The following is a 16114-nucleotide window of genomic DNA, read 5'->3' as shown; positions in this document are numbered from 1 at the left end:
AATCAACATTATGACTGTGGTCTAGACCTCCAAAGTTTCATATCCATCTACACATTAAACAGAGCAACCACAAAGTCAGCAGCAGCAATTTCCGATTTGACTATCCTGCAAAACTGCAAAAGGATTAACAGAATGGCCAAGGAATCTGTTTAATCTGAGTCTGAATGCTGAGGATGTCCTCAAAACCCACTGCCTCTGAATGTCATCAGAATAAAAACTGTCTGTGCACAAAGAGAACATCACTATTTTATTTTTCTTTCTTTTGCAGAAAGTAAGAGAGAATTGGATGCTACTTTTTATCGACTTTCAAATTATCAAAACTAGCTGAAAGAAGTTCAATTAAGTGTTTGTCAGTGATCAGCCATAATGACATGTAACTTCACTGGCAGATCATGCAGCCTACAACCAGGCATTTATTGTGGAAGCAGACAAGACCAGGCCAATCAATAACCACTGACAGATACAGGAAAACCTTTTACAGGTTACTTATGACATATTGTACTTTCAGATGAGTGAAATATTAAAGAATTGTATCTTTATCTGATTTCACTGAAGTCAACAAAGCAAGACAAGTCACTTTACAGCCTGAGAGATCAAAACTGTTGCTTACACAAAATCTCATCTTGAAAGTCTTTCATCTTAAGATTTAAGTGAAGGAAGCATTTTTAATATTCTTGATGATTAATAGCAAATAAAATCTGTTCTCACATTAAAAATGTAACCTTGCACAGCCTTGGAGGTTCAAAGAGGGCTACCAAGTTTGTAGCCCTAAGGGCAGATGAGTCATCATCACAACAGCATTCTATAGACAGTTCACAACTAATGTTTTGTTTTAATAATTTCTTGATAAAATTGTTAGGTTTCCTTAAAACTGCCAGAGTCCACAGTTCTACTATCCTAGTCAGGATGCTTTACTAGGATTTAAACCATTTATTTTCCATATGAACTATGACAGGTGCTGTAATTATAACATTGAAATCTGTAATCCAGCAAGAGTTGTATTAGAAAAGTTTTTTTATTGTCTCAGCCTTAACCTTTCACATCCATGGGCAGAACCATACAAAAACATTCACCCTCCCTCCAACTTTTAAAGAAAAATAATATTTTCCTGGTGTTAGTGGGGGTTACATCAACTTGATCAAATCCAAATCATCATTTGGGGTGGTCTGGCAAATGGGAAAAAAACCAAAACAACTCAACAATCCAGCAAAAAAACGCAGATACGACAGGACCCAACGTGAACTTCTTCCTGGCAGCTGCTTTTCACATGCTGTGTTTGGCTGATGACCTAACACTTCATGTGACATGCAGGGACATAGCCCACAGCTGGGGGAGGAAAACTGCGGGTGGACTAAGAGCACTCCTTCCAAGTAGCAGTCAGAACTGAGGCAGATTTACTAACAAGACACTGAGACCATTTCAGAACCTGCTGTCAATCTATTTCACAGTAATCACTCCCTGAAATACAGCCATCCTCCATCATTGTTGTAAAACCTCACGGGCCCTGTGATTGCTTTCTAAAACAGAACACTCCTATGTGTGAACAATTTTATGTTGCTTTTATTTTTCCCCATCTGTTTCTTCTCAGCAGTATACCATTTCCTAAAGAATGAACTACCTTTATTTACTCATTCTGCAATTCATACATCTCTGCTTCTAAGAAAAAATGCCATGAATAAGAAACAATTGAAATTTTAGAACCAAAAAATATGTTAAGTGGAACTGTTTCTAACCACACAAATGAAAAAAAAAGAATAAAATAATCTGAAGTGTTTCAAAATAATGCTTTTCAAAGGCTTACTACTTAAAATGAATTCTGGTGCAAAACCTGGCATTTATCTCATTTATTACCTAGGAAAGAAAATGTATTACAGTGTGCTGAATGTCTGAACACCAGAGGTGAGAAGGTCATTCAGGACACAAGTGAGACCTGAAGTAGCTTGTGTCTGCTGTGGGTCTAAAAAAGCACCAGTCAAGCAGCCACTGCTCCACTCTTGGTCAGACTTTACCCTTTCTCACCTCCAGTGCAAACTTAATCCAAACCAGTCCTAGAGCACAGAGCCGGCGCACAGAGGGTCCCCTAAGTCCTCTCTGTGACATATTTAGCGGTTTTGTTTATGACATTATTTTCCATAGAGTGTGTAAATCTAGTGAAAAATTAGTTGCAAAGTATTATGTTATAAATAAAGGGGGATAAATACTAACCCTCAGCAGATCAGCTTTGTACTTGCATGCCCTTGATGTGTCACTCTTTGCCACAACAGAAAATGTGATGGCTGACCATAACATTGAGAACAAAATTCAAAGCAGCTCTGAGATGTTTAAACGAAATCTTTGCAGATATAGGCTCCTAAGTTCATGAGAGTAACCTATATGCAGCATGCTCCTTTACCCTGCTGAAGTAACTCAAAAAGCTGTGGGTTTTGCTGCTCTAGATAGCTAACAGCAAAGCTGTCCTGGTGGAGTTGGCTGTAGGCAGATGTCATTAACTGAAGGCCATCTGGAATCCAGGAACTAAACCTCCCTGTGTTATAATGTCCCCATATGAACTTAATTTCTTACTGAGAAGTGACAGCAGTTAACTTTTATTAAAAAAAAAAATAAAAAAAATCGAAAGAAAGAAAGAAACTCTCTTAGTGGTTAGAGCACCTGCCAAGGAAGGAAAAATGTAAAATGTTATGTCCAAGGCTCATAATGGAGTATGAGCCTTCAGTTTCTGCACCACTGGCACCAAGTCACCAACCTCAGCATTCTCAGGGCAGCAACATCCACCAGCCCTTCTCTTAAATGGGGCAACTAAACTGCCTGGTCACAGAGAAAGCAGGTAAGGTCACTGTCAGCACAGCTCAAGACCTAGGGCAACTCAAGATGGAACCAACATTCCAGATCTTGCTGCTAAGGTCTATTTCTGTTTTACACTAGGCAGTCACTGGATAAAAACAGAAAAACAAGCAAGAGGGTAATTACTCTAAATTCTAAAGCCAAAAACTTCACTTTTACACAATAGAGTACTGCAACCTGTTTGGTACATTGTCACATGACCTCAGCTTTGCTCCACTGGCACATTCTGGAACTGAACTTTAGAAATGTTGTTAAAACATTTTGAGAAAATGAGACTAACTGCTGAATTTCTTTGCTAGTGACATAAAAGCAAAGAAGGTGGAAGTTCAACAATGAAGTTCAGCCTGTTTTATGGCTTCTAAGAAACACTATACCTTGAGAATAATTTTGTCAAGTAGTGTATAGAGAAAGATTTTAAGGAAAGTAGTAAAAGAAAGGAAGTGCTTGAAATGAAACAATTCACAGTTCCAATCTTTTCAACTTTGGAAAGCCCTTCTAAATACCTTTCAGGCTTGTATGTTTTTTAACTACTAATATTAAGTTATACATCACTAATATTTGAGGTTTTTTTTTTTTACCTGAGGAGTCTTGTTATTTTTTTTAACCTTCAAAATTATTATTTTTAAATGACACCTATGGCAAAACAAGTTTTACCTAATTGCTTATGAGATTTTACTTAAACTTTGTGCACTTTTATTCATTCTTTAGCTTTTCACTTTCCTAAGCATGATTTATATTTGTCTTACTTAGATATGTGTGAAAATACACATGTATATACTTATCTGTGCATGCACTGAAACCTAAAGAATTGTTATTATGCACCCTGTATGCAGTTCCTGGAATTCCAGTAGCATTCAACACTTACCAACACTGTATGTATGGAAATAAGCAGTAGCAAAAAACACCTCACAACTAAAGCAGTTAAAAAAAATACAGTCACCTTGCCTATAATGTTACTCATACCTGGTGTGGATGGTCTCTCCAGCATATTCAAATGATGGTAAATGAAGGCTTGGCTGTCATGAACTGTGTCCATATCAATTTCCTCCTCCTCTTGAGAGTTTGAGAACTAAGATACCAGGAAAAAAAATAAGCAGATGCCAATAACTCATAAAAACATTACTAAACAGTATTTTATTTTTGAGGTAAACTGGGGGTGAGAGGGAAAGGAAGTGATATCTACCACTGCAAAGGAATAAAAGTTCAATAAAATTAAAAAGGGTCAGTGTCTTTCCTTCTTCTAATTTACTGTGAAGCTGTGCGAACAAGAGCATTATCTGTCATCTTTAGTTCTTGCCAGCCAATAAAGAACCTGATAGGAAATGGCTTTGCCAAAGTAAGCATAACAAACTGCTGTAGATACATACAGAGCATGCCTTTTGTTTGAACACAGCTTCAAGGGAAGCCAGCAGACGCCACTGCTGTTATTCTGAACACCCTACACGTTGTGCAAGTTGAATTTCCATTTCTTACTCTGATTTTGAGTTTGACTTTACTGTCTTCATTCTTCTCTAGTATTTGCCCTGGCTCCAATGGAGACCCGAGTGGCATATCAGCCTTCCTCTTCACCCCCTGCTGATGACCAGAAATGCTGGATGCTGTTTCCTTAATAAGATGATCATCCTCCTGAAGCAGCATTAAAAGACCAAAATTAGAAGATAGCAAGATCCATGTTTCAGAGAAAGCGACCTGATACCTGAAAAATCTTCTGAGTAAACTGGGTGATTTGAACAAAGTTTTCTCTGTAGTTCTGGCAAGAAGTATTTTTTAAAACCCTGTATGGATTTGTGCCAACCACTCCTACAAACATAGTTTCTCTTTACCTCTATCCCTGCTCCCTCTGCATATCTAGCATTGGCATCTTTTCTGTTGCTTCTCACAATCATGGTACTGTTGGTGTGCAACAACATTTGCTGCCTCTGAATAGCCTGTCTATAAATCTGGGCCTTGCAGACTCCCCTCAGGCCAAATCTCAGTTGAAAAACTGTGATAGCCTCTGATCTACACACGGGATTTAGCTAAATCTTCTTTTAGTTTGTTTTAAAAGCCAATGCTTACTTTACTTAGTAAAAATCTTAATGAGTACTTATAATTTATTTTTATTTATTTTACAACACTATTGATTAAAAAGAATACAACTGTTTTGTAAAATACTGCTTAGATTGTAAAAAGAACCAGGTCAAAGAAATAGAAAAATAGGAGAGTCTCCTAAGTTACACATATAGTAATGAAAACAGGAGACAGGTGTTTCAGCAAGTCAAATAGACAAAATTTAGAAGGGAAAATAAAGCATCCACAGAAGTAAACATAATTAAAAGCTCACTATAAACTATAAAAGGCATATATGCCATATACTCTCAAGGGCATACACTGCCCCCCTGAACTGCTCTTCTGTTCTACAAAGGGCACTCTAGTCCCACTCTTGCTCTGAACAATTCAAATTCTATTTTATGAAGTGCATAACTTTCACCATCCTCAGCAGCTTCAGAAGCACTACTCTGTCAATACTGATTTTAACATGTCTATGCTTTGTGCACATCTACTTTAAAGAATCTAGTCAACTGATAAATTCTATCACCTCTTTTATTCTTTTTTCCCCTGAAATACGCATTTCCCTTTTTTCATCCCTATTATTTTGTCCAAGGGACTGCTATTGTGAAACACTTCTGGATTAACTCTGTCTGATGTAAGAGGCAGTCTTTGTTCTATGCTATTAGAAAATCAGTGCCCTGAATTTTGGGGGAGTTACAGAGAAAATGGTAACCTTAAGGCAAGGGGAAGGAGAAAGAAGATGAGGAATAGGAGAAGATACAAGGGATGAAGTACAAACTGAGGCTTATACCAGTGCTGCATTTCAACACCAGTGCAAGCCAGTACGCTGCTAAATGAAGAGCCTCATCCACACACAGTTCTGTGCTGGGGTGCCACAAGCATTTGTACAGCTGAGTGATGAACTGACTCAGGAAACAGAAATATCTGTTCACAAAAAGGTACTGCTCAACCAGATCCTCCCTGATCCAGCTCACTATTGCAGCAACAACTACTATGCTAGCAAAAGGGAGAGAAAAGTTTAGGAAGTGTTAAGAGGCAATCTTTTGATAGTCTGGCTGCAAAAAAAGTTTGGGTGTTCACTGAACTGCCTAAAAATTTGCTAACAAAATGCCTCCTGCTATTTAATTCTAATGATTAGGTGCAGAAAATTAGGACTTAATTAGGACTACATGCTCTGTAAATAAGCAGGTCAGGTCTAACAGTATCTGACTCTCCCAGCATTTTCTCCCCCTGCTGGAAAGGGCCTGCAGGGTACTGTTAATTAGTACTCTCAGCATACTTTCCAATAAAACCTATTTAGGTATTAACTATGGGACTGATAAAATAACAGTAAACCATCCCATTCAAAAGGGTGGCGAGTGTCAAACATGCTAATCACATGCTATTCTTGAAACTTAAGAAAAATCATTTATTATTTCCATGCCTGTTGATTTTTTTTTCCCCGTCATAATTAAATTTGTCCAACAAAAATACTTAGTCTTGCAGCAGTGGCAGTTATTCTTGAGGAAAGAATGTCTTTAATAGTTTATAAAAATTAATTTTCTAACTACACAATGGAATATGTGTTAGGACTGAAGCCTCCGAATCCAGAAAGATACCAAACTGATTGTATGCCACTCTTCAGAAGTTGTTACAAATCCTTCAGAGCACAGTACTAAAATGTCAGATTCAAATGTTCAGTGCAGATGTGTTAAAATTTCAACTTTCACATCACTTAAAGTTGTTTAAAATGATGTGTATCTATGTATTTTACGATGCAATAGATTTACTAACAAAAGGTTTTGTTTTGGAAAATTGGGTAACTTGCCGGTAAGAAGCAGTCTCATGAAAAAAGCTTTCATCACAGCATCAAACATTTCTGTGAATCACGTCATATCTCATAAGAAATATGTAAAGTTTCATAAAGAACAGAAATTATGAGACTAGAAAAAAAAAAAACCCAAGTAAAAAGCTTGCATATGCGATGCCAAACAGTGAAAAAATGTCCAAAAAGTCATGGTATACACCAGCTTTTCAAGCGGACAGAATAAAGAGCAATGAGGTAAGAAGATAGCATAGGTAAAGCATGAGAGGCTTGAACACAATACAAAATTATATCAGCAACCCATGCAAGAACTTGCAGCCAGCTGAATAGGATGGATGCAGACGGTTTGCGCTTACGGTGTTCTGAAATCCTACTGACTGTCCATGATTATTAGTACTGATCACAGGTTCCTGATTATTTGCAACTGATTCGGGGATAATTGTTGGATTGAGTACAGCCTTCTTTTCTTTCAGGTTAAGAACGAGTCCAAGTTCTGGTAATGGTAAACAGGAAGGTCTGCTGAGGCCAAAGAGAGTGAAATAGAGGTCCACAGCACCACATCGTAATCGCCAGTCATGTGAAGTTCCTAAAATACAAAAGAAATTGTTAATACAGAGATGAAATCTCCTCTCCCACAAAAATAACATCTTAAGTGATCTAGGCCTACCAGAATATGCCATTTTCTGTGCTTAAGATGTACTTCCTTCATTATTCCTGCTTCTTATTAGCTCTTACTTTCTTTTTAAACTTATATTCTTTTTTAACTTTTATTCTTTTTCCTGTTTAAAAAGAAGGCTTTAGGTTTCCAGGGTTGTAAGTTAGACATGTTTAGTAGAACAAGACTGGAAAAGTAAGTCCTATAATAATGTAATGAAAAATAAAGGAAAAAACCCACATCTGTATGCCTTTACTTTTCAAGTTGCACTCTCAAGTTTTTCTACTGGACAAGTAAATAGAAGACTTTGTTACGAAACCGGCTTCCTGTATCAATTGATTTAGTTGCACTTGCCTATGTATTCCACAAAATACACTAAGAGCTTTAAAAGCATGACTAAAACTTAACTCTCTGGAAACTGTGTTCATAGAGAAATGCACAAACATGTTTTTTAACATCATTACTATGTCATGTACTTCACTGAATACTCAATACTTGAATTTGTATTCATACTCAAAATATGTATTTTTACTGCACAAAGCAATGCTTTATTTTGTTATTATTTTTCAGTGCAAACTGTGCACTGCTTTAATACCTCCATACACAAACGGTCTAAGCATGTTTGGCACCAATCACAACAGAAAGACATTTAACATCTGGTGCAATGCTGCAAATACAGCGATTCTGGTGTTAACTCAGCCCAGCTCTGGACTGATTGCAAGTTTATTGAACATATTGTTCCCCAGCAGGAATTTAACTGTATCTGGTAAACAAGACACAGATGTGCCAACTGCCATGTTAATGTGGCTGTGCAAGACTTAGCACAAAACAAAATTACAAGATCTATCCCCATAAATAGTAGTTTTATGGGGCCAAAATAGTGTTTGGAGTAAGCTTAGCTTACCCTTACCAGTTACAAATTGCCAGTTACACGTACCCAGTTACAAATGAAAGCAATATGAATATTAATCTGAAGATTTTTAACATCAAAATACTCCCCAGAGAATGAGACATTCAAAAATATTAATTTTAGAACTATTATATTATCAATTTACTTCTTATTAACACAGAAAAAGAAAAGATTACATACATCAATCAGAGTCTGTTCTCCATTACGTATGCTTATGTTAAATGAAAGCAACTCATGATTCTAGAATCATGTACCTTTAAACCTGGCTACTAGCTTGTCACATCAACAGTTTTTTTCAAGGTGCCCTGGAATGCTACAGTTATCCCTTACAGAAAATTAAATTAAACATTATGTCATCTTGAGGCATAGAAATTTAGGTGCTTAAAACCCAATGAACCTTAATAAGAATGTATACCCTATTTGTTACTTGCAAAAAGAGGTAATGCTTGTAACACTGAACACACTCTTCTCTCATGAAAAAGCAAAAACAAATTCGCTGATGGGAACATCAAAACTGTTTATTTTCTGTGTCTGACACTTGGCAAATCCTATGAAACTGAACTACTAGTAGTCTCCCCACTTCAACCCCTGGAGTGTAGCTGTAAACTTTTAAACACTGAATATAATGACACACAGAGAACAGAAAGCTTGCAATGACCTAAAAAAGCTATATAAATGTTTATATGTAATCTGTGTAGCAATGTGCCAGATGTTAAAGGGCAGTTTGTCAGGACTGGATAAAACTGCTTCAGTAATGAAAAACAGGTCAATGGTAAAGATGCAAGTACTTCTCTCACTAGGATCATTCCCAACCTCACAAGGCAAATTGAGCTTTAGGTCTATAATGCACTTCTGAAAATCTCATTTGAATTATCTGTATCAATGCTGTCTTCTCATATTCTCTGAGAGTTTAGAAAAAGAGGACAAAAAGAGGTCATCTAATATAAAGCAGACTCTTAAGTGTAACACAGACACCATTATTTGAGGAAACAGTTGCTTTGAATAATTTTGAACATTAAAACTATGATTCTGTGCAGAAGGACATCAAAGCACACTACATCAATGGACGAAAGAATTAAAAACAAGGTTTGGTAGCCTATGTCACTAAGAGTGTTCTGGAAGTACATATATGATATTCAGCTTCTGAGACTGGATTTTTAATTTCTAACTATTGAAACTAAGAGAGCTCTTGGCATATTCTGAAGCAAGGTTTTAACATAATTTCAAAAAACCTCACAATAAAACCCTAACACAACAAAACAACAAACAAATCAAAAAACCTAACCTGAATTCATCAGTTTCCAAAGCTGATCTACCAAAGCTTCATTACATAAGGGGGACTCCATATTCTTGGTGAAAGGTGGATTCTTAGTCAGCATATCCAAAATCTTATGCCTGAAAGAAACAGAAAAATAATCTTAATTAAATGCAAAAGAAAAAACCTAAGGATACAAATTCTGTTCAGTTTGCAACATTCTTACAAACTTATTACTTTCAAATTTTTAACCAGTGTTTCATGCCTTAAGTTCTTCCTTCTGCCCATGCATAGACACAGATTTACCATCAGCAATATAACTTAGAGATAAAATATATGGTGCAAAGCAGTAGAATTTTTTTAGACATAACTGTAAACAGTTATAGGCTACATTATGCTCTTCTGTTTAGCAATGATCTTTTTTTGCAAACTGACTTGGAAGTTTACCAAGAGGCAGCAACACTCGCAAATAAACTCTTTACGTTCTGATACCAAAGAGTTTTTAAATAACTGCAAATGTTTATGACTGATACAAAATGGCAGGCCCAAAAACCATGTCTTGCACATTTTCCTGGAGACAAACACTGCCACCACTTAAATTACATCGATTTCTGAATATCCTTACCATGATGCTTACAGTATTTACACACTGAGTTGAAAGTAGATACATTTTTGTTTCTTAAAACTTCACCTTGAAAACATTTAATGAATTCTTTGTTTCATTACTTACTATTTTAACATTTTTTCTCTGTACAGCCAGCTTTCACCTTGCTGTCTTACACATTTGGAATGAAAAGTTGCAGATACTTTTTTGTTTGCATTTTCTTTTAGAAGAGGCTAACATATTGCACTCGATTCATAATTTAAAATCCTCTTTAAAAGGATACAAATAAAATTAAATCTTCTTCTTAAACTGAAGCAAAACCTGTATTTATTTCCATTAACAAGAATGACAGAAATGAAACAGAACAACCTTGCAGCTATGATATTTGTAAGAAATCACCTATATAGAGAGAATAAAAGTAGCATTATTTAACTTTGAAACTCAGTACTTTAATGGTAGTGATAAGAATAAGGCGTTTGGAAAAAAGAATTATTATGAACCTTGGTATTCACAGGTTTGTAATGAACATGCTAAAATACCCAACCACTCATGTGAAAATGAAGTTGAAACAAGCAATACTAGAAATTTCACCATATTTTCACATGATCCTTTCACCCCATCTACAGTCTGACAATTGCTTAATGTCCAAATATCTTGTGTACTATGTCTCAGCCTCTGTCTTTTCTAAATATCACGAAGTCATTTTTGCCATATGCAACATCATATTTATACACTTTATTTATGATCAGGAAATAACTGCTAACTTCAGACTTCTGCCACAAGGTAGAACATATAAGACAAAAATAATATAATGAAGAATAAGAACAGAATATGTCAATTATTGAGATGTGAACTGTTGAAACATCTAAACATGTCTGAATTAATATAAAATAAGAAGAAGGAAAAACAGTTTTGTGAAGAAGCTGTTAAGGATCTGATCTATTCTAGTGATTCTGGGTGAAGAATTTACTTAGTAGCCTCAGCATTAGTAAAAATCTTTCTCTTTATTAACTCACTTACCTTATGTAGGGTACAGGATCACTCTGAACCATACTGAGTAGCCACTGCAATTCTTCATAGCTCCTGTCAACTGCAAAGCAAAATAAAACAAAATGCCTATTTCTATATATAAAGTGTAAGGATTTAGATTAAGACAATCATGAGTTCCTCAATTAGCACATGAAGAGCATGAATCATTACAACTTAGGAGCAAATCCACTAATTATGGAGCAAATCCAAAGTAAAAAGTCTTACTTTACATGGAAACAGAAACATTTACAAAACTCTTACATGCCTCAATTGCTCAATAACAACCAAGTTGACTATTTGCATGAGCACTGATTGGGAAAATCAGAGTAAAGGCTCATCTTGATATCGTGTGCTTCCTAAAATGAATGCATTCACATATCCTTTTAAGAATAAGAAGCACTAACATCTGCTGTAGAGAATATACAATTCTCAAAAACAGGAATCTGTGAAATAAAGATAATAATCTTTACATAGGACAGGAAGAAGACTATTACAGGGCTTATATAAAACCGCAATCATGCTCCCCTCATTAGCCTTCATTAGTTTTATAAATCATTATACTTTGCAACTAGAATGGATTTTGAAACCTATCAGCACACACTTCTAGGAAATTGCTGTTTGACAGTGTTGGAAACAAGATCAGCTTGTCAGTTTGAAATGTAACTTACATTACAAAATTCCTTTGATTATCAGAGTAATACTGCAAAATAGGAAACTACATGAGATATCATCATCACTCATTATACAAAACAGGAAAGAATTTTTATGTGATCTTTTTGTCAGGTGCATAACTGTAAGATTTCTACAGTAGTATTCTATTCTCAATTCTTCAAAACAATGAAGGGAGTATATTAATCATTACTGGATAGACCGGTCCAAAAACATTTCTATTGCTTTCTATCTTGTGGTCCTAGCAATGTATTTCTTTCTTCCCCTAGTCAATGGTATTTTAAGTTCTCAATACCTCAGTTCAATTTTTCTTCCTTATTTTGGTTGGTTTTCAGTCAACAATTTTAAAATATAAAATATTCTTTAGTCCAACCAATTCTAATACCAATTATTTTCTTGTTATTTCACTAGAGTAAGTTGCTTTTAACAGAAGAAGCATTTATTTATACTGTAAGAACCAGCACTTCATTCTATTACAAGTTTTAAAAATAATCTGGACAACTAAAACATAAGACCCTTTTCTGGCTAGGAGAAAGCAACTACATTAAAATATTGCTTAGACAATGGCTGAAGAGTCTTTGCAGGCCACTTGCTAGTCAGTCCTGCTCTTCCTGCAATCCAGCCAACACAAAACTGGTTACTCTGGTGAGGCTCCAGCAAGCCCTTTTTAGAGGCAGAATGGATTAGCTCACACAAGGCACTGCTTAGAGCATGGCTACACAGCTCTGGATGATGCCAGAGCAAATTTGTATCCATACAGATCAGAACTACAATCTCAGATTTGCCTTAAAAACCAGAAACCTTTGAAAAACTATGCAGAGAACATACTTCTAAGGGATTAGTGACTTCCTGTGCTCAGCTCAATGCACAGCTGCTCTTCCTGGCTTGGCACAGAAGGCAGCTAGGACGCTGCAAACAAAAGTTGTTTTGCGTGTAACAGAAACAGTATTTTTTACCATGCAGCGAAGAATTGCAACACTGCAAACATGAAATCACAATCATTAGCAAACTGTATTTATTTTGACTAACAAAAGGGATTTTAAAATGCTTTTTAATTAGAAAATGAAAAGTCTGGGAGATTAATCCTTTAGGCTGATGGTACTGGGTAACAAAACCAGGTAACACCATACTTCTGTGATCAAAAAAAAATTTTTTTTCTTTGTGTTTTAAACTTATTTCAGCTAGAAATTAAGTAAGTCTTCCCTGCTATTTGCCTTATAGTGTAAGCTAAGCCTTCTAGGCTTCCAAAGCTTTTCTACTAATGCATTTAACCTGCTCTTCAAATTTATATAGGAACTATGAAACAAATTTGGACAGCAATGACAAATTAAACCTGACCTCAGGCAGAACAGATCTTATTAGCAAAAGCAGCCATATACAAGGCCTGGTTTTGAGACCTTACAAAATCATCTCCTCCAACCTTCCATGGGAAAGGAATCCTAGATGAGATTATCTAGCACTCTGTCCAACTGCATCTTGAAAACCTACAGCAATGGGGACTCCACCACATCCCTGGGGAGGCTGTGCCACTGATTGACTTCTCTCACTGCAAAAAAATTCTTCCCTTGTATCAAGATGAAACATCTCTTAGTACTTGTACATGTTAATCCTTCTCCTTTCCATGTGGAGGAGAGAGACATTCCATCCACTTTGCAGCTGCTTTCTAAGTACTGGAATATTGTGTTGAAGTCCCCCTAAGACTTCTCCAGGGAGAAAAGAACTAACGCTGTCACTCCTCCCTCACAGAGCAGGATCTGCACCCCTCTGATAATCTTCATGGCCCCTCTCTGGACCCTCTGCAGTCTGCCCACAACTTTCTTGAATTATGAGGGCTGCAATTATACACACTGCTTGAAGTGCAGACTGAGTACAAAGTAGAGTGGGATGATCACATCTCGGACTCTGTTCATATTGCAGATGCAGCCCAGGATCTGATCTGCTGCATAACTGACTTGTGGTCAGCTTGTCATCCACCAAGACCCCCAGGTCCCTTTCAGTGATGCTACTCCCCAAGAACAGATCCTGGCCTGTTCTGGGCTCTTTGGTTATGTTGTCCCAGGTGCAGGACCTTGCACTTGTTAAACTTCACCCGGTTCTTGCTCCCCTACTCTCCTAGCCTGCCCAGGTCTGTCCCTTCTGATGTGTCTACCTCGTCACCAGCTTTCTCATCGATAAACCTGATGAGGCTGCTTTCAGTGCTGTTCTCCACGTAATTTCTGAAGACTCATTTGTGACAGACTACCAGCCTGAGTAAAAACCACTGATTACCACCCTCACACCTTCAGTGTGGCCCATGACCTGAATTCTTACCCACTGCAGTGGTGGTACTGCAGTGACCACCCATCCTGTTTGTAGCTTGCCAGTTTGTCTAGGAGAAGGCTGTGGGAAAAGCAACACGTGTAGACTTTCATACTTCTGGTAGATATAAACACAAGTGATTGCCTTCTGAAACAAAAATCCCCTTGTGATTTTTTTTCAAGTTACAAACAGTGCTGTCTCGGGTCTCAATTGCAGCAGAGCATCTTTGACACTGAACTTCAACATTTATCAAATTTGATAATGCTTATTTATTTAGAATAGTTTCTTGTTATCTCTTCTAAGTATGCAACCACCTTGTTCTATATAAGTAAATATTAATAGTCATATAGCTCTCACTAGTTAACTTTAAAAAGTTAATAAACCCTGTTCACTTCATGCCACTTTGGATAAACTGTCCAAGCCCTTGTATGCTGCCTCAAGCATTTTAAAAAAGTTACCATTTCTCAAAAAAACTCTTGCTATTAATGGCAAAGAAAACAACTTAATCAGTTCCACTGAGAAATTATTTCTTTTCAAGTAACTCAAAAAAAGGTAGTATTACTCCTACTCTGAAAGTTCCACCAGAAAACACAGACTTTCCTTTTTATGGAAATTACAAAATCTGTCAGCTTCCTTTACAAGAACTGTTAAAAGCCAGCTTTGGCCAAGCAACAGGCACTTGATAGCTGCTGGTTTGCATCCAGTGTGAACTGGGAAGCAGGTAACCAGGAACAACGAAAATCAGATCTCTTGGCAATAGATGGCTGATCATTTCTCCTTCTAAAGCCAGGTTTAGGGCTCTGCAAGACAAGCACTGCTAACTTCTCTATGGGTACAGGAATAACTCAGCTCACTGAGTTTCTCAATCATCCCTCCACTAAAAACCCACCAGTCTTACAGCAGGAGCAGAAGCTCCTATGTTCAGTGCTGGAAGCTTGTATTTTAGAAATGGCTGATGACCAGCTAGATAATAGACTGCGTGGTGAATTGTAGTGACTTTATAGAAAATAGATATTTGCATCTGATACCTCTGCATCAGAGAAAAAGCTGTTGGCAAGGAGCAAGGCAGTTAGGTACAGCAGTATTCTAACCTGTCATTATCAGATTTCACAATGAGTTCAGTCAAAAACTCTGTTCAGCTCAACCACTGATTTCAAGTAATCTACTACTTTTTACCATCCAAGTTTTAGCTCCCTGTAGTTTTCAAGCTACTAACTCTATTATCTGGCTTATCCAGCACCCTGTTTGATCACCTGTTTTAAAGATGATTTTATTACTTTGTAGTACAAACACTTTCTTATTAAAGCCAGTTATTAACCATAATAACATAGCTATAAATACCATCCATAAAAGGTCAAGAATTTAATGAGAAAACATTAATTCTATCAGTTTGTCTTTCCACAGGGTGGGATGAATTAGTGAGGAGACTGTTCTAAAGGAAAAGAGCTGATGAGTAAGCTTTCTATTCTCCAGCAAATATTTCCACTAACATTCTATGAAGGGTGGAAAAAAGCAATTAGTCCACCAGAGAGATATATATAGCACTAGCACAGTTCAGAATTCTAGCTGGGTATCACTCACAGGACCAGCAATGGTGTGTTTGGAGTGGATTAAGGATACAGAGTGTCTGGTGGATTGCAGGAGGGAGCCTGAGCACTGCTGGGTGCCTCACAGTTATCAGCTGTGCAGAATGACAGCCTGGTTTCAGTCAGCAAAAGGATACCTGAGTTTTACCAAATGCATTCACTCAAAGATTTCAATTGCCTTAAAATCTCCCACTGGCTTATCTAGTTTGAGAAGTGTCTGGATAGAATAACAGGTGTAATGTCAAAGCAATACAGCCCTCAAAAAAGTTAACTATCATTAATTAATTAAAAATTAACTGTTTTACTATTACTATACAACTATTCACGTAACAAACAAAGGAAACTCTCCTTTATCCTGAAAACAAAACAAACCCAGGAAAGCTGAGACAGAATAATTAGAAATCTAGATCC

General features: G+C 36.7%; 1 protein-coding gene across 1 annotated transcript in view; it reads right to left on the bottom strand.

Moving 5' to 3' along the window:
* The window catches only part of TAF2 (TATA-box binding protein associated factor 2), a 56297-nt gene that overhangs the window by 5811 nt on the left and 34372 nt on the right, over positions 1 to 16114 (bottom strand). The window contains exons 22-26 of the mRNA XM_086899973.1: positions 11142 to 11211; positions 9548 to 9657; positions 7054 to 7283; positions 4315 to 4467; positions 3805 to 3910 (exon numbers count right to left, since the gene is read on the bottom strand). Coding sequence (XP_086756099.1) covers positions 3805 to 3910; positions 4315 to 4467; positions 7054 to 7283; positions 9548 to 9657; positions 11142 to 11211 — 669 coding nt within the window. The remainder of the gene's footprint in view (positions 1 to 3804; positions 3911 to 4314; positions 4468 to 7053; positions 7284 to 9547; positions 9658 to 11141; positions 11212 to 16114) is intronic.

The sequence above is a fragment of the Cyanistes caeruleus genome, chromosome 1 (genome assembly GCF_971803275.1).
Source record: "Cyanistes caeruleus chromosome 1, bCyaCae1.hap1.1, whole genome shotgun sequence".
NCBI lineage: Eukaryota > Metazoa > Chordata > Aves > Passeriformes > Paridae > Cyanistes > Cyanistes caeruleus.
This window is presented reverse-complemented; position numbering and strand designations above follow the sequence as displayed.